Source organism: Natrix helvetica, assembly GCF_964273705.1.
Source record: "Natrix helvetica genome assembly, chromosome: 3".
Taxonomy (NCBI): Eukaryota; Metazoa; Chordata; class Lepidosauria; order Squamata; family Natricidae; genus Natrix; species Natrix helvetica.
The window spans coordinates 146,734,308-146,758,925 of NC_138549.1; the positions used below are offsets into that span (position 1 = coordinate 146,734,308).

A 24,618-nucleotide genomic window follows, 5' to 3' on the forward strand; every position below is an offset into this window, starting at 1 on the left:
ATTCATAGGAGACAAGAAGCTGATTAAGTAAACAATTGAAAATTATACACAAGACATCCCTCTAACATTCCTTAAGTACAAAGGATTCAGATTCTGTAATAGATGCTTTACAGATACTCCGTGTTTAGCAAACACAACTGGGAACACTAACTCGGTTGTTAAGCAAAGATATTGGTAAGTGAAACTACAACTCTATTTATGATCTTACTTCAGCTTCCCTTTGCTTTACAGATCTGTGAAGGTCATAAATGCAAGGATTGGCCCTAACCACTGTAACTGAAGAGTCACTAAACAAGGCATTAGTTAAACAAGGACTACCTGTATCCACAGAGCAACCCACTCAAATTTACTTATGTATTTGCATACTTTTTGGAGGAAGGAAATTATATATATATATAATTTTGTAGATTTATATATATATATAATTTCGTAGATTTTCACGGGTGTAGGTATGCTGGTTTTGTTGTATTCGGGTCTTTTCCCGTGTAAGGTTTAAGGTGACCTTACACGGGAAAAGACCCGAATACAACAAAACCAGCATGTATGTATGTTGTATTCGGGTCTTTTCCCGTGTAAGGTAAGAAAAGACCCCAATACAACAAAACCAGCATACCTACACCCGTGAAAATCTACGAAAACAAACAAATATATATATATATAGGCATATATATATATAGGCATATATAATATACAACACACACACACACACACACACACACACACACACACACAATCTTTTCCTTCCTCCAAAAAGTGTGCAAATATGCATGTATGTAAAACACCTTACATTAAAAATCAGTACTAGAAATAAATATAATCATGAAGGCAGCTAAATCTTAATTAAGTCCCAGAACTATGATGGCAGAAAGAATTATATACTAGAGAATGGGTTAATGGCCAGACAATAAATCGTTAAAAATAATGTGCTACAGAAGAAACTTATACAAGATTTTATCAAAATGCTTCAAGACAAGTTATGAAGGGATATAAAGTCCTTGAAAATATTTTTTCTGATAAGATTCTTCAACTGCCTATAGTTATCGAAAGGTCATAGAAAACAACATCTTGATGAGGTGGTTAACTATCAGAATTTAATCAATGATAAGGACAAAATATGTGAGGCTAAGGCAACCAAGCAATCAAGATGATGTAATCCAGCATTGTTTATTAAAAAAAAGAGCTGGAGGGAAGAGAAATCTGAAGTGCCATTTTTTATTCCATCAAGATTCATCCTGAAGGACACTCCAAGGTGATTTCCCATGCTCTTTCATTGCCTGGCAACAAAAGGGTCTTTGATATGATGGATGTTCATATGTTGCTAGAATACAGCATTTAAAATCTACCAGAAGCGCCCTAGAATTGTTGGATGATGTTGTTGGATGGTCCTAATTCTATAACAGAGGACAAACTTCTTCCTAAATATTGAATTGGTTGAGAGTAAGGGAAATATTAAGGAAATCATGGTTTGACAGAGGTGCTGAGATCCACAAAAAGAGAAAAATGAGAAGTTTAAAGCACATATGAAGCAATGTATAGACATGGTAAAAATAAATGGTTCCTGAACCATTTTAATGTTATGAAGTTTTCTGAGTTTCCTATTCTTGTTTTCTCTGTGTTCTCTGATTGATTGCTTTCTTGCAGACATTTCATTATCCCAATCTAGGTAAAATCAATGCTAAAATCAATGAATTTTAGTATCAACTAGTTTTATCTGTAATTATTTTTATGCTTTAAAATTTTGGAGCATAGTATTTCTTCTTTTTGGGGATCCACAAAGCAACACCCTTAAAAAATTATCATGCACAGTGAATGATTAATATATGTATGTGTATATATAGACACAAACACACACACTTTTCAGGTTGTTCCAAATGGTTTATACAAAAGACAGTATTAGTCACCGTGATTTTGGCATTTCCCAAACAAGTAGTTCAGTCATGACATGATTATCTAATTTGTTGTCAACATTAAGTTTCAGAAAGAGAGCAATTTGCGGATTTTAAAAAAAAAATCAGAAGTCTGATTCCTTTAGGGCTAATCTTCAAAAGTCATTTTACAATACAATACAATAGTAGAGTTGGAAGGGACCTTGGAGGTCTTATAGTCCAACCCCCTGCCTAGGCAGGAAACCCTATACCGTTTCAGACAAATAGCTATCCAACATCTTCTTAAAGACTTCCAGTGTTGGGGCATTCACAACTCCTGGAGGCAAGCTGTTCCACTGATTAATTGTTCTAACTGTCAGGAAATTTCTCCTCAGTTCTAAGTTGCTTCTCTCCTTGATTAGTTTCCACCCATTGCTTCTTGTTCTACCCTCAGGTGCCTTGGAGAATAGTTTGACTCCCTCTTCTTTGTGGTAACCCCTGAGATATTGGAACAATGCTATCATGTCTCCCCTAGTCCTTCTTTCTCTTAAGCTGAACATACCCAGTTCCTGCAACCGTTCTTCATATGTTTTAGTCTCCAGTCCCCTAATCATCTTTGTTTCTCTTCTCTGCACTCTTTCTAGAGTCTCCACATCTTTTTTACATCGTGGCGACCAGAACTGAATGCAGTATTCCAAGTGTGGCCTTACCAAGGCATTATAAAGTGGTATTAACACTTCACGTGATCTTGATTCTATCCCTCTGTTGATGCAGCCTAGGACTGTGTTGGCTTTTTTGGCAGCTGCTGCACACTGCTGGCTCATATTTAAATGGTTGTCCACTAGGACTCCAAGATCCCTTTCACAGTTATTACTACTGAGCAAGGTATCACCTATATTGTACCTGTGCATTCCATTTTTGTTGCCTAAATGTAGAACCTTACTCTTTTCACCATTGAATTTCATTTTATTAGATAATGTCCAATGTTCAAGTTTGTCAAGATCCTTCTGTATCTTAAGCCTGTCTTCTGGAGTGTTGGCTATTCCTGCCAGCTTGGTGTCATCTGCAAATTTGATGAGTTCCCCATTTATTCCCTCATCCAAATCATTGATGAAGATGTTGAAGAGTACTGGGCCTAAAACAGAGCCTTGAGGTACTCCACTGCACCTCAAGGCTCTGTTTTAGGCCCCGTACTCTTCAACATTTTAAAAATAGGTACAGCCAAAACAAAACTTTGGGTACTCTCTGACCACTTCTTTCTGCTCCTCAATTTCCCTAGAGAAGGAAATTTCCCCTTTCTTTCTCACTCAGTCATATGACTATGGTTATCTATGAAAAAGAATGGTAAATAATATTCAAGGAACTGAATATAAGAGAAACCCTTTCTCACTGTCAATTGTAAAATTGAAAATAAAATAAAATAAAAACCAATAGAAAAGGAGCAATTTGTTCTTTAAAAGCTACAGTGGCCTACAGGCTGCAGGTTGCCCACCATTATGGTAAAAGAAAAGAAATCTCAAATGTACCTGATAAAAGTGTGGCCAGAAAGTACTGATCGCAAGCTCTGCTTTCACCCAACCTTCTGTAACAAGCCCAGTGACATTCCAGATAGGGTTGCCTTGTGGTCCACCATTCACTTTCACATAAACATTCAAGGATCCTGGGCTAGAACGGTCACGGCTGGACAAGTAGTAATGGAAATCAATGCAGTGAGTGTCGTTTTCCTTCAGTGTTGGTAAAAGCAAGTGGGCCTTTTGCCCAGATGCCCTCCCAGAACTATTCACCATCATGAAGGAGCCTAAAAAGAAAAGAAAAGCAATAAAAATATCAGTAGTTCCATTTCCCGATATCGCAACTAAATTAATTAAAGAGTCAATAGTTCTAAATAATCAGACCAACGGCTGTTAATTTTCTCAGATCTATTACTTTTATTATAATTCAGCACTTTTCTGAGGTAAAAAGAAAAAACACTGGAAATGACAGATACTTTTGTTTCCACTGCTTGCATCATCAGCTAAAGAAGGCCATTTGTTATTATTTTCAGATATTTTCCACCTTGGATTTCAAACTGTCTGACAGGAAAATATTGACTTCAGACATGAAGAGCATATCATACTCCCTTTTCGCTCTACTGAAGTTACACTGCCAGACTCTTTTGATTGCATACACAAACAATATTAAGCTGTCTGTTTTTGTAACATGTCCATATTTATAGATTACAATATATCAAGAATCCTACAATTTGGGAGGTCACTTAAATGTTTGGAAAAACCACTGAATTGTATTAGGCAGAGTTTTCAAAATGATTGTTTCAGTGGCATGGCTGTTGACACAGCTCTCATCTACAAGATGGAAAACTAGTAATGGTAGAAGAACCATATTTACTAAGGAGCCTAACTATAAGGTGAGAAATAAAGTCCAGAATTTAAAACCACTCTTTGGAATCTTCATTTTTCTGCTTCAATGGTTTTTGAGAGAGAAATTGGTAAGTTTTGGAGATTATGAATCAGGGTGGTTCAACTCTAAATTCCCACATTTGTTCCTGCAAAAAAATTACTAAATCCACAGTAAATCATATTTATACTTTTTACCAAAAAAAAAAAAAAAAAAAGGTCCACGGATATATTCATGTAGTTAGCAGAACTGAGATAAACTCAATAAAAGTGTTACCTTTAAAACTGATAATACATTTAGAAAGTTTAACTCATATTTGCACAGTCTAAGCAAAAAAGTATGCCAAAATAAATAAACTAACAATCACATACAGTACATATTTACCCACATTTTGTTCAACTTCAGAAAAACTATTTTCATATTATAAGTTGTGTTGCAAGTTTGATGCATGATTTCTACAATCAACTTATTTCTATCACATTTACTTCACATATGGAGCTACTCTCCACTAGTGATATAAACTGTCATCTGGTAACATTACCATGGTGATAAAACACTAATATGAGCAAGGTTGGCATTCCTAAAGCAATGGCTGTGTGATTCTATAAATCACCTGCATGGACATTTTGTGCATAGTTCAATAAATAACCAATTAACCCTCAGATTAGCAATCTAACCAATTGCCTGGATTCTTGCTTCTAAATTATCCTTGGTGGAGAAAAAAGTGTTTCATAGTTTGATAGAAGTTCTTCCTAAGACTTGATAAATCCAAAGACTTCAAGCTATTCAATGTTAATCCAATACTTTATTCATTTGTTTATTTGATTTATATGTTTACCCACCTTGTATAACACAACTGTGTGGCTCACAACAATAATTAAAACCACAGCAAAAAACCAAAATAATTAGGAACCTGACCTACCATTGCCAATAATCAATCAACAACCAACCAACCCATCCATACAATAGATTCCTATGTCTCACCAGTTTACGGGATGGAACCTGGAATGTACCCACTCTATTTAACCTAGGCAGATATCTTTCAGGAGATGCAGTTCCTCAAATAACTTGACCTTGTGCCCTGTATGCCCAGCACTTTGATCAGAGTGCATTCAAAGGAAGCCTAACTACCAAATGATAGTTGGGTTCACTTTGGACAAAGTGAATTTCTTTGAAGAAATCTTCATAAAACATGTCAACTCTAACTATATGTCTTTTTGTGCAAGTAAAAAAGCACTTCTCCTTTGTTGCTGATGTTGTCCTTACCAGAGCTGTCATTTAAATAAATACTGAGTTGGGAATAAGGCCCTTTGGAATTAATGGAAGATATACTTCAGCAGTAGTAAAATAACCTGGTTTTCAGATAAAGCATGGGCAAACTACTGCAACATTGCCAGCACTTTAATTAGTTGCCTAGGGCAAGATTTTTCAAATTTTCTGTATAAGATAGGATTCAGTAATAGAAAGTGTCCTGGGTTGTGGGGGCACAATATAGGCAGGCAAACTGTCCTTCCTGTATGAAAGATACAATTCTCTGCATGCATACTGCAAACTGAGTTCAGTGAAGCTTCTTCGTTTATGAAAAGTCCTTCTTGCTCTCCTTGGATCTGCTTCTGTGGAAGTCAGGTGTCCAGTCTCTCTGGCAGTCAAAGCCAAAATAGTTATAGTCCTGAGGGAGCAGCATGCCTGTAGCAGTTTCATGTAGTCAAGAATTTGAATAAATCACAGATACATCATCATCAGCATGGTTGAGGAAGATAAAAATCATTTGTATAGCAAAATACATAGTATTGGAAAAAAAGAGGAGGAAAGACTCCTAAATTTGAATATATGTTGCTTATAAACTGATGTTGAGGGAAAGGTAGCATCAACAACAACAAAAAATGAATTTTTGATTTGACATTGTTGTGCCTTGATTATCAGGGCATCTTTTCCTCTAATTATCCTTTTACTATCTAACTGATCTTTGAAGTAGATTATTCTCTCTCTTGTGTCTTCTTTCCTTTCTCAATCTGCCTCCACCTTACTTTCTCTCTTTTCCTCTGCTGCTATCCCATTCTCCCTCGTTTTCTTCTGGAGAATTGTTAAATAAAACAACACCTTTTTTCCCCTTTCGTCATTTTTTAAATTAAAAAAAAAACATTTGAGCTATGATTCCCGAAGTCCTGACTTTGTTTCTTTTTTCTTTTTCCTTTTCAAGGAATGTTCTTGTGAAACTGAATAATCTGGGTCATGACAGGTGTCACATTATATGTTATCGGAGTGCCAAGTTGAAACAAACATTGGGTGGGGCTACAGGCTAGGCTTGCTGGGATATGATTCTCTTTCTTTTCCTTTTTATGTCATCTTTTCTCTTTTATTTTCTGATTCCTTTTTTTCTTTTATCACCCTCCAAATCTTGGGAGCTATAGAGGAAGAAACAGCTTCTGCCTGCCCAGGATCTGAACTTACCGCTTACAAAGTTTCTGAAATTAGATCAAGGGCCAGATGAAGTTCATTAAGAAATCCAGTGTTCACAAGGAGTTTAATCCTCAAATACAGACAGTTCAGGCAAAGCTAAATTATTGCGGACACCAGATGAGCAGATATAAACTATTGATATTACATACTAAATTACTCTGGAATTAAATATGTGATTTACATCAACTTGTCATTGAGGGAAAATATTGATGGAGGCAAATATGAATCATTATATCTTTCTTCACTGTTTTTCTTCCTCAATACATATATGAAATCCATGGATCTATGTAGGAAAAGAAAGTTACTATTCTTAACTAATTTTTTTTAAAACTATTCTCTTTCCTTTTTAAGTCACCTCTTCTCTTCCACTTTCTGATCACTTTTTTTTTCTTTTATCACCCTTCACATCCTGGGAGCTATAGAGGAAGAAACAGATTTTGCCTGTTCAGGAACTGAACTTACCACTTACAAAGAGTTTTTGAAATTAGAGCAAAAACATAATAAAGTTTATTAATGCATCCAGTGTTGACAAGAAGCTTAATTCACAAATACAGACAATTCAGACACATATTACATATCTAAAGATACACAATTGTTTTTTTTATCTATTCAGAAAATAGTTTTCTAGGGGAGAAAGGTCCATGGGAGTATTTGACCTAGAGGTAATAAAAAATAATAGTTGCATGAATTTAGGTAAGTACCATTGGGGTCAGGAAGAAAATTAGACCCGTTGGCATTCCTGCAAAAATATTCGTACATATTTTCCCCAGTGGAATAGATTGTAATACCATTATGCCACACAATAAAATAATTAAACCTTTGTAAACCATGATAGCTTACTTGCAGAAAATATTTCTAGTTGTCCATCATTTCCCTTTGTTACTAACATTATAAATGATTACACATTAAAAATAATGAGAATTATTAGTTTTATTCTCTTTAAAGAATCTACTTTGGGGATGTCTGCAAACATGCCTCCAGGAAAACAAGCAACAAGTAATCACAGGTTGTGGGTAGGAGAATGAGAGAAGGTGAAAAAGGAAATATCCATTTCAGCAGTCACACATAGTAATTTTTAATCAAATGCAAACCCTCTTGACATTCTCATTCTGAGATTGCTGCAAAATCATTTTATAGATATATTTCTCTGCTGGCCTTCTTGTAATTCACAGAAGATTGAGTTTGGAAAGCCTTGCCTTATTTTTAAGTTACTGATTTCCCCCCCCCTTTATTTTATTTTATGTGTTTTGTTGTTACAGTGTAACAGACAAGCTACAGAAACATTCTGATCATTTTTGCCCAGTATGCAGCCATATGCATTGCATTAGAAGGAAACACTTTGGCAGCCTTTTTGTAAATAACTTTTATTTTACTGAACTATACATATGTATGCATATGTATTGGCATATCTAATGGGTAACACATATATAGACACACACATGCATACATATATGCGCATACACACATTACTTTATAACAGGGATCCCCAACCCCCATTTTGCAGACCAGTACTAGGCTATGGGCTATTGTGAACCAGGCCATGCAAGCGGTGGGCCAGCTCACAAGCACATGGTGCTCCATTTGAACAAGCAACAGGTGCATGCACAAAACCATCCCCTCTCCTCCCTCCATTGCCATCAGTCTGCAGAGCCAGAAAGGTTAGGGACCACTGCCTTATAATATAAGGCAGAGGTTTTTTGTGTCTTTGAAGCTTTGAAATATTGATTCCTGATTTTTCTTTGCCCTCTTTTCCTTTTGAAGATATTGGAGACATATGGATGGCTTGTTTTAAATTTTGAGTGAATTGGACTGAAGAATTTTTTTCTCTCTTTCTTTTTTTTCTTTTTCCTCTCTCTTCTCTTTTTTCTCTTTTCATTTTATTCATAACTCTGTATTTTTATAGCTGATGCTTACATTTTTGTGTTATTCCAGAGGTTATTTGGGACTTTTACATTACTTGATTGTAATTGGACTAGAATACAAAAAGAAAAAAAATTAGAAGATGAGTAGAAAGATAACACCTGTTGGTTCTACAATAACAACCCCTGCTTCTTCATCTACAGGAGGACAAAGATCAATACAGTTGATGCTTCAACAAAAAAAGAGAAGGGAATAACCTTAGAGGCAATTATGGAAGTGATGCAGAAATTGCAAGCAGGAGTGATAGCAATGAGGAAAAGTTAGATACCATTGTAAAGAGGACTGAGAGTATAGAAAAAAGAATTGAGACAATAGAGCAACAAACTGAAAGCTTAGAACAAAAAACAACTAAAACGGAAGGAAAAATAGAAGGTATGCAACATTGGATGATGAAATACGAGGACAGAATCCAAAAGATTGAAGAAAAGGTTCAACAAGAAGAGAAGAAGGCTGAGGAGTTTGACAGCAGATTGAACAATGTGGAACGGGAGAGCAGTGGAATATTAGGATTGGAGATGGATAGGTCTGAATTTTTCTTACGATTTCAAAACAGAAGAAGAAAGAGAAGAGAACCTAGTACAAATAATATCTGAAATTTTGACAAACATATTAGAGATATCCCAAGAGATTATGGATGGCATAGATGAAGCGTTCCGAGTACATACAAGATATGCAATGAGAAATGCCCTCCCAAGGGAAGTCCACATAAGATTTACTAAGAAAGCAATTAAGAAAATGAGAGATAGAAAATTAGAATATAAAGGCAAGGAGATTGTAGTTCTGAAACAAATTCCGAGAGGAGTGAGAGAGAAGAGAATATCAATTTTTGACTAAAATTCTGATTAAAGATGGTGTTAATTATAGATGGCTTATACTGGAAGATCTGTTATTTGCATGTCAAGGACAAAGATACAGAATAAATACAATTGATAAGACAGAAGCCTTCTATGCAGAACACTTCAGAGGAATGGCTGAGAAAACTGGAAAAGAAGAACTATTGGTACAACAACTGGAGGCACCCATAATTGAGATTGAAAAAATAGAAGGTCTGTAGGCAGAATTGATAAAGAAGAAGGTGTGGTGGGTGGCATAAATCCCAGAGAACAATGAGAACCTAGATAATCTAGAGCCATAAATCCTGTATATAAAGTGTAAACATGGAGGGGGGGAAATGGTCACAATCAATATAAATGGACTTAACTCAGCAATTAAAAGAAAGAAAATATTTCACAAATTAGAAAAGCTAAAACTTGACATAATCTGCCTATAAGAAGTGTATATTCAAAAGAGACTTGAATACCTACTAGTACAACCAAAGCTTGGAAAAATGTTTACTGCATTGGTGAATTGTAAGAAAAGAGGAGTAATCTTCTATATTAAAGATAATATTCCAGCGAAACTAAGCTATGCAAATGAAGAGGGAAGAATCTTGAAGTTGTAAATTATGGGAAATATTTTTTAAAAATACTCTAAATCACAATTTATGCACCTAATGAAAAACAAGATTAATTTTACAAAAAACTCCACAAAAAAAATTCTGATTTGGACTATGTTGATATTTGTATGATGGGAGATTTTAATGGCATTGTAAATTAGAACATGGACTACAAAGCACACAAAACAACAAAGTTAAATAGAAAATTGCTATCAAAATCCTTTTTCAGGATGATAGATGAAACAAATCTAAAAGATATTTGGAGGGAAAGAAATCCTACAAAAGAACAATATACTTTTTATTCAAATAGACTTTCATCATTTTCCAGAATTGATATGATATGGGCCTCAACGGAACTGATTTGTAATGTACAAGAAATCAAGATTGAAACAAACACTTGGGCAGACCATAATATAATTACAATCAAATGGAAAGGCCAAAGGACAAGATCTAGATGGACACTAAGTAATATCATATTGAAAGAAAAAGACTTTGTACAGAAAATGGAAAAAGAACTGGCCTTTTTCTTTAAAGAAAATAGAAAAGAAGATACATCAATGCAGAAGCTGTATGATACAAAGAAGGCTGTTACTAGAGGTCTGATAATAGACTACATAAGGAAGAGAAATTCAAAGAAAAGACAAGCACATAAAGCTTTAGAGAACAACTATAAAATACTTGAAAAAGAGCTACAGAGATCTCCACAAAAAGATGTTAAAAAAAATGGATACAATTAAACACAAAATGGATCTACTGGCACAAAAAATTAGAGGTACTAAATAGAACTACTTTGAAAATGCAAATAAGCCAGGCAGATGGTTGGCATATAAACTGAAAGAAGAGAGAGAAGCAAAGAAAATATTGCAGCTAAGAGATGAGCAAGGACAAATTCAGTATGGAAATGCTGAGAAGAAGAAAATTAAACAAGACTACTATGCTAAGCTGTATGAACAAGAAAAAATAGAAGAGGGAGGAGTTAAAAAAATATTTACAGGATGCTAATCTTCCCCAGATACAAGACAAAACTAGAACAATGTTGGAAGGTAAAATAACGATGATGGGCCTAGCGGAAGCACTTAAAAAACAAAATAATGGAAAGGCCCCGGGAACGGCTGGATTACCAGTGGAATTCTACAAAACATTTGAAGAATCCTTGTCTCTCCCACTCTTAGAAGTTATGAATGATGTCTGAGAGTAGAATACCTAAATCATAGTCAGCATACATTGCATTGCTACCCAAAGAGGAGACTGATTTAACACAAACCAACAACTATAGACCAATTTCTTTATTAAATTCAGATTATAAATTATTTGCATCTATATTAGCAGAGAGACTTAAAAATATACCTAAATAGTTTTATCCACTCTGATCAAGATGATTTTTTTTTAACCAAAAAGACAAATTAAAGACAATATGGGAATGATTTTGAATACTTTGGAGTATTATGAGGCCTGTCAGGGGAAAAAAAAACGCCTGATATCTGAGATCAATGGACCGTGGCTGATTCCCTTCCGCATATCTTTTGAGATATTGAGAAAAATAAAAGTCTTTAAGTATTCTAATTAATAAACAAACTTTAATACGAAAATAATAAAAGTAAATGAAACAGAAAATAACTAATGGTTACATTTTGATAATGAAAGCTACGTCTGCCAAAGTTGGCTGCCGAACAAAGAAGAGAGGAATTTTGGAATGTGTAACGCGTGCGCAATAAATCACTTTCAGATAAGAACCTTTTTTGTTTTATGACCTGCGCAATAAAGCTTTCTTAGTTTAACTCTTGAATGTCAGTTTAGGCAGTTCAGGCCTAGCAAACTTTTTAACATCGTGACAAGGCCCATCCCGAAAAACAAATGGCTTTGATGTTTCTTGATGCACAGAAGGCTTTCGATAATGTGAATTGGCAATTTATGTTCTTACAATTGGAACAGATGAATTTTGGTAAGAAATTTATTCAAACTATACAAATGGTATATCATAAGCAAACATTAAAGATAATGGTAAATGGAGAACTGACAGACTCTATTGAAATAAAGAGAGGTACGAGACAAGGCTGCCCACTATCACCATTACTTTTTGTCTTAACATTAGAAGTTTTAAACAGAAAGATTAGAGAAGAAGAAGAAATAAAAGGAATGAAAAATACAAAAGAAGAATACAAGGTACAAGCGTTTGCAGATGATTTGGTTTTTATCCTTGAAGACCCATTAGAGACAGCATTCAAATTGTTAGAAAGAATAGAGGAGTACGGAAAAGTAGCAGGCTTGAAAATAAACCAAGATAAAACAAAGATTTTGACAAAGAACATACCATTAAGACAAAGGGAAGAGTTGGTGGAGGTTTTGCAGATTCAAGTCACAAACAAGGTTAAATACTTGGAGATATACCTATCAGCTAGATGCAGGACTCTTAAGCAGGACAATTATACTAGACTGAAGCAACAAATTGCAACTGATTTGACGAAATGGGAAAACCTACAACTATCAATGTTAGGAAGAATGTCTACAATTAAAATGAACTTTTTACCAAGAATCTTATACCTGTTCCAGACAATCCCAATCAGATTGGGCAAGGACTTTTTTGAAGAGCTAAACAAAAGAGTTTTGAAGATTGTTCCACAATTAAAGATGATAACTATAATAAATTAGTGATACAAATAAAGAAAGAGTTAGAAAATTGGAAAAAATATTCAACTATTACTCATGGGACATATAGTGACAATTAAAATGAATATTTTACCAAGAATCTTATTCTTTAGCATTGTTTAGCATTACCAAATTGGGATCTATACGCATCGGCAGTATCAATAAAATGGGTGAAGGATTGGATAGAGCTAAAGAATAAAATAATTTTGACCTTGGAAGGCCATGATTTGCAAGCAGGCTGGCACACATTCCTATGGGATGATAAAAATAAAACGCACAAATACTTTCAAAATCATTTAATTAGAAGAGCGTTATTGCAAAAATGGCTCCAAAAAAAAAAAAAAACCCACTATGTGAAAATTCCGAATTGGCTATCACTGACAGAAAGGACGACTCATCCAAATTTTATAGATTTGAACAAAATGCTAAGATATAGAGACTTAATTGATAGACAGGGAAACTTAAAAACAATTGAAGAATTGGCAGAACAGAACATGAAAGTTGACTGGCTAACTTACCTTCAAATCAAAACTAAATACAATAAAGATACCAAATTATATGACATTGAAACAGAACCACATGAATTGAATAAAATTATTCAAAGCTCAGATAGAAAGATGATAGAGAGAATATATAAATTTCTCCTGAAGTATAAAATGGAAGAGGAAATTGTGAAAGAACAAATGATAAAATGGGCCCAGAACTTTGGATATAATATTGAATTAGACAAATGGGAGAAATTTTGGGGAACAAACTTAAAAATGACACTCTCAGTTGCATACAAGGAAAACCAGTACAAAATGTTTTATAGATGGCACCTGGCACCAACAAGGTTAGCTAAAATATCAACAAATACCTCCCCAAAATGTTGGAAATGCAAATCGATACACCGAACGAATTACCATTTATGGTGGACCTGTGAGGAGGCTAAAAAATTTTGGATCAAAAATTGGCTGGAGGCAATAACGTGAGTTAAAATAGAATGAAAACCGAAAATCTTTTTATTAGGAATAATGTCTGCAAAATACAAAAAAAAAAAATCCAGTATTTAATACTACATATACCTACGGTGGCAAGGATTGCCTTTGCCCAGAAATGGAAAAACAAACTAACTCCAAGTGAAGATGAAATAATAAGAAAGGTTATGGACTGTGCTGAAATGGACAAACTAACTAAAGAAATTCAGGGAAAAGAAGAATCAGAATTCTACCAGATATGGGATAAATGGTATAGGTGGATGGAGGAAAGAAACAAGAATCAATGAAGGAATGTAACAAAACTCAAAAATAATAGTTATGAGTAAAATAAGAAAGTTAAGAATGGTGAAACTCAAATAAAATACAATTGAATGGGAAATAATATAAGGTGAATGCTATCGATTGATAATTGCTACTAGGAAGAACAGGAAGCTCCTGTTTGTATTGCACTGTGTAAATGTGTTGTACGTCTAAGTTTTGTGTGTGTGTATTTTATATGTTTGTTAATAAAATATTTAAAAATCTAAAAAAATAAAAAATAAAAATAAAATGAACATTTTACCCAGAATCTTATACCTGTTCCAGACAATCCCAATCAGATTGGGCAAGGACTTTTTTTGAAGAGCTAAACAAAAGAGTTTTGAAGATTATCTGACAAGGGGAAAAAACAAGAATAAAACTCAAATTGCTACAAGATGCTAGAACAAGAGGAGGATTGGGTTTACCTGACTGGGAGTTATATTACCAAGCAACAAACCTGATGTGGATTAAGGAGTGGATAACACTAAAAAATTCTAGATTATTGAATGTAGAGGGTCATGATTTACTGGTATAAGGGAACTAAAGCACATGGTTATTTTAGAAGACATTATATAAAGGAGGCTTTGCTATTAAATTGGGAAAAGGTTAAAAGATTACATTACTTAAAAACTCCAGTCTGGATATCAACCATTGAAGCATTTTCATATCCAATAATATATAAAAAGGAACGAACAGTTAGATATGTTGAAATATTGAATGCAGAGGTTGAACTCAAATCTATCCAAGAGTTGAAACAAGAATGAATAGAAATGAATTGGTATTCATATGTGCAGATACATTCTAGATATAATGAAGATAGAAAATCAAAAGGTCTTTACAATAAAATGACTGAGCTAGAAAAATTTTTAACAGGTACTGATGAAAAAGTAATTAAAAAACTATATGGATATTTATTAGAGGTCAAACTAAAGAGGAACAAGTTAAAGAAACTATGATAGCTTGGGGAAAAATTTTGGACATGGGATTGAGTTAGAGAAATGGCAGAAATTGTGGTCTCAAAATTATAAAATGACAATGTCAACTGCATATAAAGAAAATTTGTATAATATGTTTTACAGGTGGCATCTACCCTCAGCGAGAATTGCAAGAATAAATTGGAAAAGTATTGGAAAAGTATTGGAAATGTCATCAGACACCAGGCTCATATTACCACATGTGGTGGACTTGCACTGAAGCTAAAAGATACTGGACTAAAATCCACATGTGGTTGGAGAAAATGATACATAAACACATAGACTTTAAACCAGAGATTTTTTTATTGGGAATCATACCAGAAACCTACAATAAAGACTTGAAATATCTGATTGTAAACATTTTAACAGCAGCTAGAATCGTATTTGCAAAAAAAAAACCTGGAAAAATGAAACAATACCAAAACAGGAGGAAGTTATTCGAAAGATAATGGAGTGTGCTGAAATGAGTAAATTGACATTTGAAATTAGAAAACAAGAAGATGAGCAATTCTATAAGATATGGGATTTGTTTTATCAGTGGCTTGACAAAAATACCTGGAAATGAAAAATGTTTTATTTATGTTTTAATTGAAGGAGATAAGTGATAATACAATCATGTTGTTAAATAGATTAATAATGATACAATAAAAGACTGACATATATATGAATTGAATAATTCAGAATATTTTGTTTTAAAATGAATAAGGATAATGAATCTATATATATTTGATAGATGATTGGTGATATTATAAAGATTTCTTGTTGTTGATAAATAGTTTAATAAGGAAGTAATGAAAGATTGGTATATGTATGAAGTGAGTATTTAGAATACTCTGTTTAAAAATGAAGGAATAACATTATTGCTTGAATGTATGATGTACAAGGACAACAATGAACATAAGCATATTTGATGGATGATTGGCGGGATTATGCATAATTGAAAGTAGTGATGTATAAACATAATCAGTTGGAAAATTCTTTTATACTGTAAAAATAATCAGAATGAGATGTTATTACATAAAGGTATATTGTTATTAAATAGACAATCAAGGATGCAAGGGAATTAGGTTTGCTGAAAAGAAAGAAATATTAACCGTAATTGAATATATGATGTACAATGAAAGTGAGGTACTTAGTTATATTAGATGGAAATTTTGTGATTGTATACGTAATTGAAAATATGGATGCACAAACGCTTGTAACCAAACGACATGCTGTATGTAATGGATGACAGTTTTTTATGTTGTCTTTTATGTTTAAAAATAAAAAAATAAAAAATGTTTTTTGTGTCTGCATTTGTGTATGTGTACACCACCAATCACATCTGTCAAATATAGTCACCCTGAATCACAGTTTTGATGTTACGGTTCCAAGTAACACCCCCAATGAAAGAAGACTCCGAGGCTTGAGTTGCCTCAAAGTTCCATTTTATTAGAGATGTCATATTGGAACATCTGGGAAAACCCGAATCTGAAAATTTCCAGGTTTTCCCCATCCAAATGAAAGTTCAAGTCCCTGCCCAACACCCACATGTCCATCACATGATCCAATCAGTCACTGTCCAAAACTGGCAGTGACTCCCAGTCACACCATCATAGCTGCAGAGCAAGTTGTCCTTGACTCTCTGAGAAAGGAATGTTATTTAGACTATATATCACTCATACTCCATATAATCCTCCCTCCTATTTTCACACAGCAGAAAATGTGGCAGGCCTGAAGGCCCAATGCAAAAGATGGCTTCCAGGTCTGACATTTGGGACTTGTGTACAGATAGGAAAATAATGTTTCTTCAGCTGCTAGCATGTAACAAAGGTACTAAGAATAGTGATATTGAAGACCAGTAGGCAAATTTAGTCACTAATTAAGCTAAATGAATACCATCCTGTTCTCAAGGAGAAGTCAGGAATGGCAGATCTAGGACAATCTGAGACATTTATGAACATTCCTGTGTTTTATTTCTGTTACGAATCAAATCACTGTTTTATCCAACTGAGAAAAAGAATGAAAGAATAGCTTTCAAATCATTTCTCCTCAGTATTTCCAGTGCTAGTGATTTTATAAAACACTGGCAAGCTTATAATAAGACAATTTTATCTTATCATTATTCCCTCTAAATTAGGCATTCATCCATCCATACCGCCATTTGCTATTTTCATCTGAAAACAAACCACAGGCAATGTACTCTTAGAGGAAAATATAGATACTGTTTTTGCATGCTGTGAAATGCTAAGGGTTCAGTACTTATTCGCACAGACATATGGGACATATGGTTTTGCAAACAGATGGGATGTCAGCTCAACTGTATTAAATGCACTTTGATCAACAGGTTAACATAATTAATATCTTGCTGTTGCTGCCAGTTTTCCAATGATTAAACAAATATATTTTTATATGCTGAGATCAATCCAGTTTAAATAAAGAGAGAAGATTTTTTTAAAAGTTGAAAATGACATGGTGCTTGCACTTAACGTACAAATGAAACTAGGGAATTAAACCATGAAGTGCTCTCAAGATAAACATAAATTTCATTTCCCCTCCTCCTTGGTGCATAATGATGCCCTGATAAGCCTCATATTATTGATGCATCTGCAACATATATCCTCTTTTCAAAACTGAAATCATACTTCATAGCAGATGGCATCTATTGTGTTTACACATCATCACTTTATGATTGCATTTTCTCACATCTACAGTGGGAAAAAAAGAGAAGGCCATAATTGAGTTTTTAATGGCTTTGCACGCTGTTCATTAAGCTTACATGACCATATTCTTACAGTTGACAGCTGAAGAAATGAGCTACCAAGAAGAAACCCTTGTGACCAGTTCAATATATGCTCAGTTGAGACTTCCTCAACGTCACCTTTCAGATGCTACTCAAGTTTAAAGCTCAATTATTGCAGGCAACAGATGAACAGAAGTCAACTCATATTATATGTTAAGGTCCTCTGGAATTAAATACATGATTTACATCAAGTTGCCATTATGGAAAAATATTAATAGAGGCAAATACCAACAGTAGGTTTCACATTTTGTTACCACTAGTTCCCTCCTTCCGCGCATGTGCCCGGCCTTCCGCGTATGCACTTTGCACTCTCTCATACCTTCCGTTCATGCACCTGGCCTCAAAAATGTTCTTAAATAGGATGGCATAGAGATGGGGTGGGTGAGAAGACCCACCTGTGATTTCCACTAACAGTTTGGATGAACCGGTCTGAACCGGCTAAATATCACGTCTGCAAATAACCATTGTAAATCATTTTTTACTTACAAGGAGAGAAATAAAAAGGGACTTACAGAATATTATTAATATAACTATCTCAAGAAAGCTTAATCTAATAGTCTTATATATGTATTTTTCAGAGTATAAGACACACCTTTTTCCCTCAAAAAAGAGGCTGAAAATCTGAATGCATTTTATACATTGAATATAGCACTTTTTGCCTCCCAAAACCCCACCCCCTTCACCAAAATGGCCGTGCATAGATTGTAGGAGGCTTTCAGAGAGCTCCTGGGGGCTGGGGAAGGCAGAAATGAGCAAAGAACAGGTCATTTTTTGCTCTTTTCCCCCCTCCCATGAGCACTCTACAAGCCTCCTAAGGGCTATTCATGCCCTTTAAAACAGGCCCATTTTCGTGAAAAACAGGCCGTTATTAAGAGGTTTGCAGAGTGCAAAAACTTTTTTTAAAATTTGCCTCTTCAAAACCTTGGTGCGTCTTATACTCCAAAAAAATATGGTTCTCTGTTTTTGGGTCTGGACATTCTTTAAAGAATGAAAGCATTGGGTACAGTTTTTCTACTACACTTTGGTATATCTAGTCCTTGGAAAACAAAGAACCTTAACAGGATCCATAGATTGGATATGTTTAGTTGGAGGCCAGATAGCCTTTTTAATTTGGAAACCTGCACTTAGCAATGGGTTTCTACATATAAATATAGCAAAAAATTTGAGCAGTTTCTATCAGCTAACATATTGTAAATTAGCACTCAAAGTTATCCCCTGCCGGATGGGACATGGTACATAAAAAATCATTTAATACGTCTGGTCTGGAAGAAAGAATTTGAAAAATGGTTTTGATAACTGGAATATTATTATTACTTGTATATTATTATTATCTTATTTGTAAAAATTATTATCATTTAAATATCCCTTGGCAATATGATTCACACTTGTCAAGTGTCATAGCGCAGAGTTCCAAAACAAAATTACTGATACATCCTGTCCCTCACTGTTCTTCTCAGCCTGATATATTTTAATATTTTAGAAATATTTTTAATTTTTCAGGTTGGATTTATACCAGTAAAGCAAAGGGTTTATTGATAATTCGAATCTCATTTTTCTATGACTTATTTACCAAAGCCTCAGTCATTAGTTAATTAAGTTTATGTGACAAGAAGTAAATTAGCTATGTGCACTTTATTGTTGACCATTTCTTCTGCCTTTGTCAAGTTGTGTAAATTCAGCTATTCTTTATTCATTCCAGGAACAAAACTTCAAGATTGTTCAGATATGGACTGATCACTTGAAATAAGCCTTATTTAAACTCAAACAGATCTATATTAGCTTGTTTTGTTTCAAAAAATTTTGAAATCCAATGCATGTACCTACAATATATTAAGGGACAATGGAAAATAAAAGTAATAAATTACAATAGGAAATACTATATGTCCCTTTAGCAGTAGTTAATTTGGAGTGATGGCAATGTGAAAAAGCCTACTCTAAAGATTCTTAATAGAAGTTTCCATTAGGAGATGTCTAATGGCTGAGTATAAAAGGATTGAATAGAGGAGAACTGCTTCTGAGGTCACAGAATTAGACATCTAATGGTTTGGGTTGATGGATGTATTGTCCAGAAGACCCCAAGGTGAAGGCATAGAGCAATGTTTCTTACTTAAACTTCATTCTGATTTGTCTTTAGAACAGGCACCATTACAGTGAAAGCTGAAGAATAGATTTTATCGAGAAAGAGAAACTGAAGGAAGAACAGGGAAGGAACAGAGTGTAGCGCAATATTCTGTTACAATAAGATAAAAAGTGCTTCTATTTGCACTGTCTGTTCCCTAAATTACTGCATGCCAGGATCCTACTTCTATGTAGCATAGTGGACAGTATAAGAAGAGGAACATTTCCAGCAGCTATGAAAAGAACTACTTCAAAGTCTGTCTTTGCTAAGATACTTTTCTAAAGGGAAGGGAAACATGAGTGCAAAGGTAAAATAATTGTGCACCCTTCAGTGAGATCAAGCTGATTTCCTGGATCTGACTAAATAAACATAGGATTGTACTTCAAATTATCCAGAAACTTAGCATTTTTTTAAAAAAGAAATTTTGCAAAACCTCTACCAAATTTTGGCATTTCACAATCCCAAATTTTCTGAGATAATGATAGATCATACAGCACATTTAGTAGCACTACAAGCATTGGAAAATAATATAATTATTCAAAGAGGAATGTTAACCGTTCTCACAAAGTTTATCCATTGCGCTCATAAATGAAGGTTGGTCAACATAATATAGGTAATTATGAATATGTAGTTTGAAAAATATATAGAATGATTCTATAAATACTTAACCCCTTTTGACATCAACAGGCCATTGTCTCACTTAACTGAAGTTCTTAGCTTTAGAAATTTCACTCATGTAAGCATTTTATAGTGAATATAGTCTATTAACATTTAACACTATAGAATAGATTGTCTTTAAATAATAGAAACAGCCAGACATTGTGTGATTAATTCTTTATTACCTAGATTATACCTTATACTAGTTAAAGAGCAAAAGGAACACAAATGAATCAATAAATCAATCAATTCGTTCATTTATTATGTAAGTGGACATGCAGACAGTATGGATTTGCAACACTTTGGATTCAATTCTACTGGTGCTAGGGAGAGCCTATAAGCTCTTCTACTTTTTTTGGGGGGTGGGGGACTAAATCTGAAGCACTACATAGCTGAATACAATATGATGATTTTTTTAAAAAAAATGCAAGGATAGAGGGATTTCAGTAACAAGATAATATATTGGCATTTGATGTATCTTACATCTTTCCATTCATGCAGAGCAACTGATGTGGCTAACAAATCAATAAAAACAGAAGAAAAAAAGAACCTTAAAAATAAACCTTCTTTGAATTGAGCTCAGCTCCTGTAGTTTTCTTCACAACAGTATGGAATGGTTTGTTGCTATCTTTCCTGGGATTTCCCCTTACCTCCAAGCTTAATGTCTAGTTTTAGTCTTGGTATTTCTTTTTTATCTTCCCAAACTACTGAATGCCAGGCTCCCACCACTGCATACTGTAGATTTTGTACTGATAGAAGAGAATATTTGTAGCTCAGGATTGAACTTTGGTATCCTTGATGCTCTGTGAGCTTGGTGGTTTTCTTCAAGAGGTTTTTATCAAGGGTAGGTTCCGGCTGCCGCTACTGCTGGTTTGTTTAAGAATGCGCTGTGCGCCCACATGCATGCGCAGAAGGCAAAAACAAGATGACACCGCCGTAGGCACCACGTAGAGAACCGGTCCAGGGGAGTGGCAAGCCTGGGTTGCTGCCAGTTCCAGCAACCCAGGCTGCCAAGTTACTACCGGTTTGGCCGAACTGGTCCGAACCAGTAGGAACTCACCTCTGGGTTTTATTATCCAACTAGGTAACATCATCAGTACTATCTTCAAAAAAACCACTAAGTTCACAGAGTATTAAGAACCTCACAATGTATACTTTGTAAGAACAAGAATATTTCCTAGTTTTGAAAAACACTCCAACATCTGTCTTTACTAAGACATTTAATACAATACAATAGCAGAGTTGGAAGGGACCTTGGAGGTCTTCTAGTCGAACCTCCTGCCTAGGCAGGAAACCCTATACCGTTCCAAACAAATGGCTATCCAACATCTTCTTAAAAACTTCCAGTGTTGGGGCTTTCACAATTTCTAGAGACAAGTTGTGCCACTGATTAATTGTTCTAACTGTCAGGAAATTTGTCCTCAGTTCTAAATTGCTTCTCTCTTGATTAGCTTTGCTTCTTTTCTGCCCTCAGGTGCTTTGCTCAGGTGCATTTCTTTTAACAGGAAAGGGAATCAGTGCTAGAAAGCGAATACGTAAATATTACTTTCTTAGTATTTATGCCATGGCACATCTATTAATGTTTATTGATAAAAAAAAGTTTCATCTATAAGTCTTCATAATCGATTTGAGAGAGTTGCTTTGGGACACACAGAAGCATGAATGTAGCATTTTTCTGTGACCACGGTCAGCTGGTCCTTCTAGAAAGAGGCTGTTTTAATGAGCTATACACTAAGGTTGCATTTATGCTCCCGCAAGTACCTGAAGTATTCTAAACTATATCCAAGGCACTGCAGAGCCCTAGACAATAGTTCTACTATAAATTAAGTACCATAAAAGAAACCTCCATTTAAAAAATGTTCTTTGTAAGTATACGCCTTCATATTTTCAACAAGGCACTTTTGTATATTTGCAGGTTTTCAAATTCACTATAATTTTGTTGAATAATAAGTTAAATAACTCAAAAGCTAATTAAACAAAATATGTTACTGAAATAAATTGAAGAAAGCAACTTATGTCTCTGATTAAGAAACACAAACACAAAATAAAATAATAATGACTATTCAGCATTGGATTCCTTTCTAATACCAGGTTTCTTCCTGGTGTGCACAAGGATTCAGCTAAAACATAACACATTTTTAAAACTATGAATTATTGAACAAGATACAATTGTCTGGAGTCAACCATCATAATAGGCAAGAAGCCATTGTTTATAAGTGATTGGATATGGCAAATTGTATTAAATCAAAACTAAAAACACAGTATGGTTTTCAACAATGTGTAAATCTTGTTAGCAGCCAGTCATCAGTGCCACTACAGCTACATTGGGGGGGACGGGACGGAATGAAAATGTGGAAAGTGAAACTCAATCCTGCAAACTTCACTGAAGGCAAAATAAATGAATTGTATTTGTTCATTCCCTAATGAAAGAAAATCATAAGATTCTATATATTAGACATTATTGGACCAATGCTATGACATCTTGTGTACAAAAATCCTTCCAGAATCTTTAGTGTCAAAAGAGACGGGAAGGACAACTGGCAAGACCAACTGGGGTGAAGAAATACATTCCATCTTTTAAAAAATAGAAAACTGTGATTACACCATAAAGAAATAGCAAAACTGAATTTGCAAAGGTTCACATGTGCAGTAATATATTTGCTTTATAGGTTTGTAGACTCTTGTTCTATAGAATCTGGATCTTACAAAATACCTGAAATACAAAATGTGAACTTTCCCAGGGCTTCATAATTGCTATTGATGTTCTCTGGAGAGGCCCCAGATTGAGCAACAGATGATTTCAGACATTTTTAATGGCTTCCCATGCCTGGTCACCAGTCAATTATAGGTATAATCAAGCAAGTTGCTGGTTTTAAAAGCTTCCAACAGCTAAATAATGACATAATTCAATCATCAGCATCTTTCACTAGCTTCTGCTAACCAACTGATAATTTAAAATGGGATTATAGAATTGATGCTTTCTCATAAGGAGGAGTGCTGCTTGCACAATGGGGAAAGCAAAACAGCAGTAAGCAAGAACATTGAATAAGCAGAACTCTCACAGAAAAACACCCACCCACAATCTCTATCTAGAGAATGGAGATGATATATTATCAAATGCCTTACTGAAGTCCAAGTAAACTATATCGACGGCATTCCTCTGGTCCACTAATTTTGTCACTTTGTCAAAGAATGCAATAAGATTAGTCTGGCATGATCTGTTTTTGACAAACCCTGGCAACCTGTAGCGGCAACATACAGGTAGTCCTTGAATTACAAGAGTCCATTTAGTGACCATTCGAAGTTACAGCAGCACTGAAAAAAGCGACTTATGGGCTTTTTTTCACACTTATGACCGTTGCAGCATCCCCATGGTCATGTGATCAAAATTCAGATGCTTGGCAACTGACTCACATTTATGAGACGGTTGCAGTGTCCCTGGGTCATGTGATCCCCTCATGTGACCTTCTGACAAGCAAAGTCAAAGGGGAAGCCAGATTTACTTAACAACTATGTTACTAATTTAACATCTGCAGCAATTCATTTAACAAACCATCGACCATGGTATCCTGTTGCACCGGCTAGAGGGGCTGGGAGTCAGGGGCACCGTTTTACGGTGGTTTGGCTCCTACCTCTCTGGCCGGACGCAACATGTGTTGGCAGGGGAGCAGAGATCGACCCTGAGCCCCCTCACATGTGGGGTGCCACAGGGGTCGGTGCTCTCGCCTCTCCTGTTCAACACATACATGAAACCGCTGGGCGAGATCATCCGTGGTTTTGGGGTGGGATATCATCTGTATGCTGATGATACTCAGCTATACATTTCCACCCCGAACCACCCCAACGAGGCCGTTGAAATGATGTCCCGGTGTTTGGAGGCCGTACGGGTCTGGATGGATGGCAACCGACTAAAACTCAACCCTTCCAAGACGGAGTGGCTGTGGCTTCCGGCCTCCCGGTTCAAGCAGTTGCTTCCATCTCTGGCCATTGGGGGCGAGCAACTGGCCCCCGTGGAACGGGTGCGCAATTTGGGCGTCCTCCTGGATGCCCGGCTGTCCATGGATGACCATGTAACAGCCGTGGCAAGGG

At 35.1% G+C, this 24,618-nt stretch overlaps 1 protein-coding gene across 1 annotated transcript in view; it reads right to left on the bottom strand.

Moving 5' to 3' along the window:
- The window catches only part of PTPRT (protein tyrosine phosphatase receptor type T), a 703,069-nt gene that overhangs the window by 408,767 nt on the left and 269,684 nt on the right, over positions 1 to 24,618 (bottom strand). Inside the window, exon 3 of the mRNA XM_081949356.1 lies at positions 3,392 to 3,663. Within this exon, the coding sequence (XP_081805482.1) occupies positions 3,392 to 3,663 (272 nt within the window). The remainder of the gene's footprint in view (positions 1 to 3,391; positions 3,664 to 24,618) is intronic.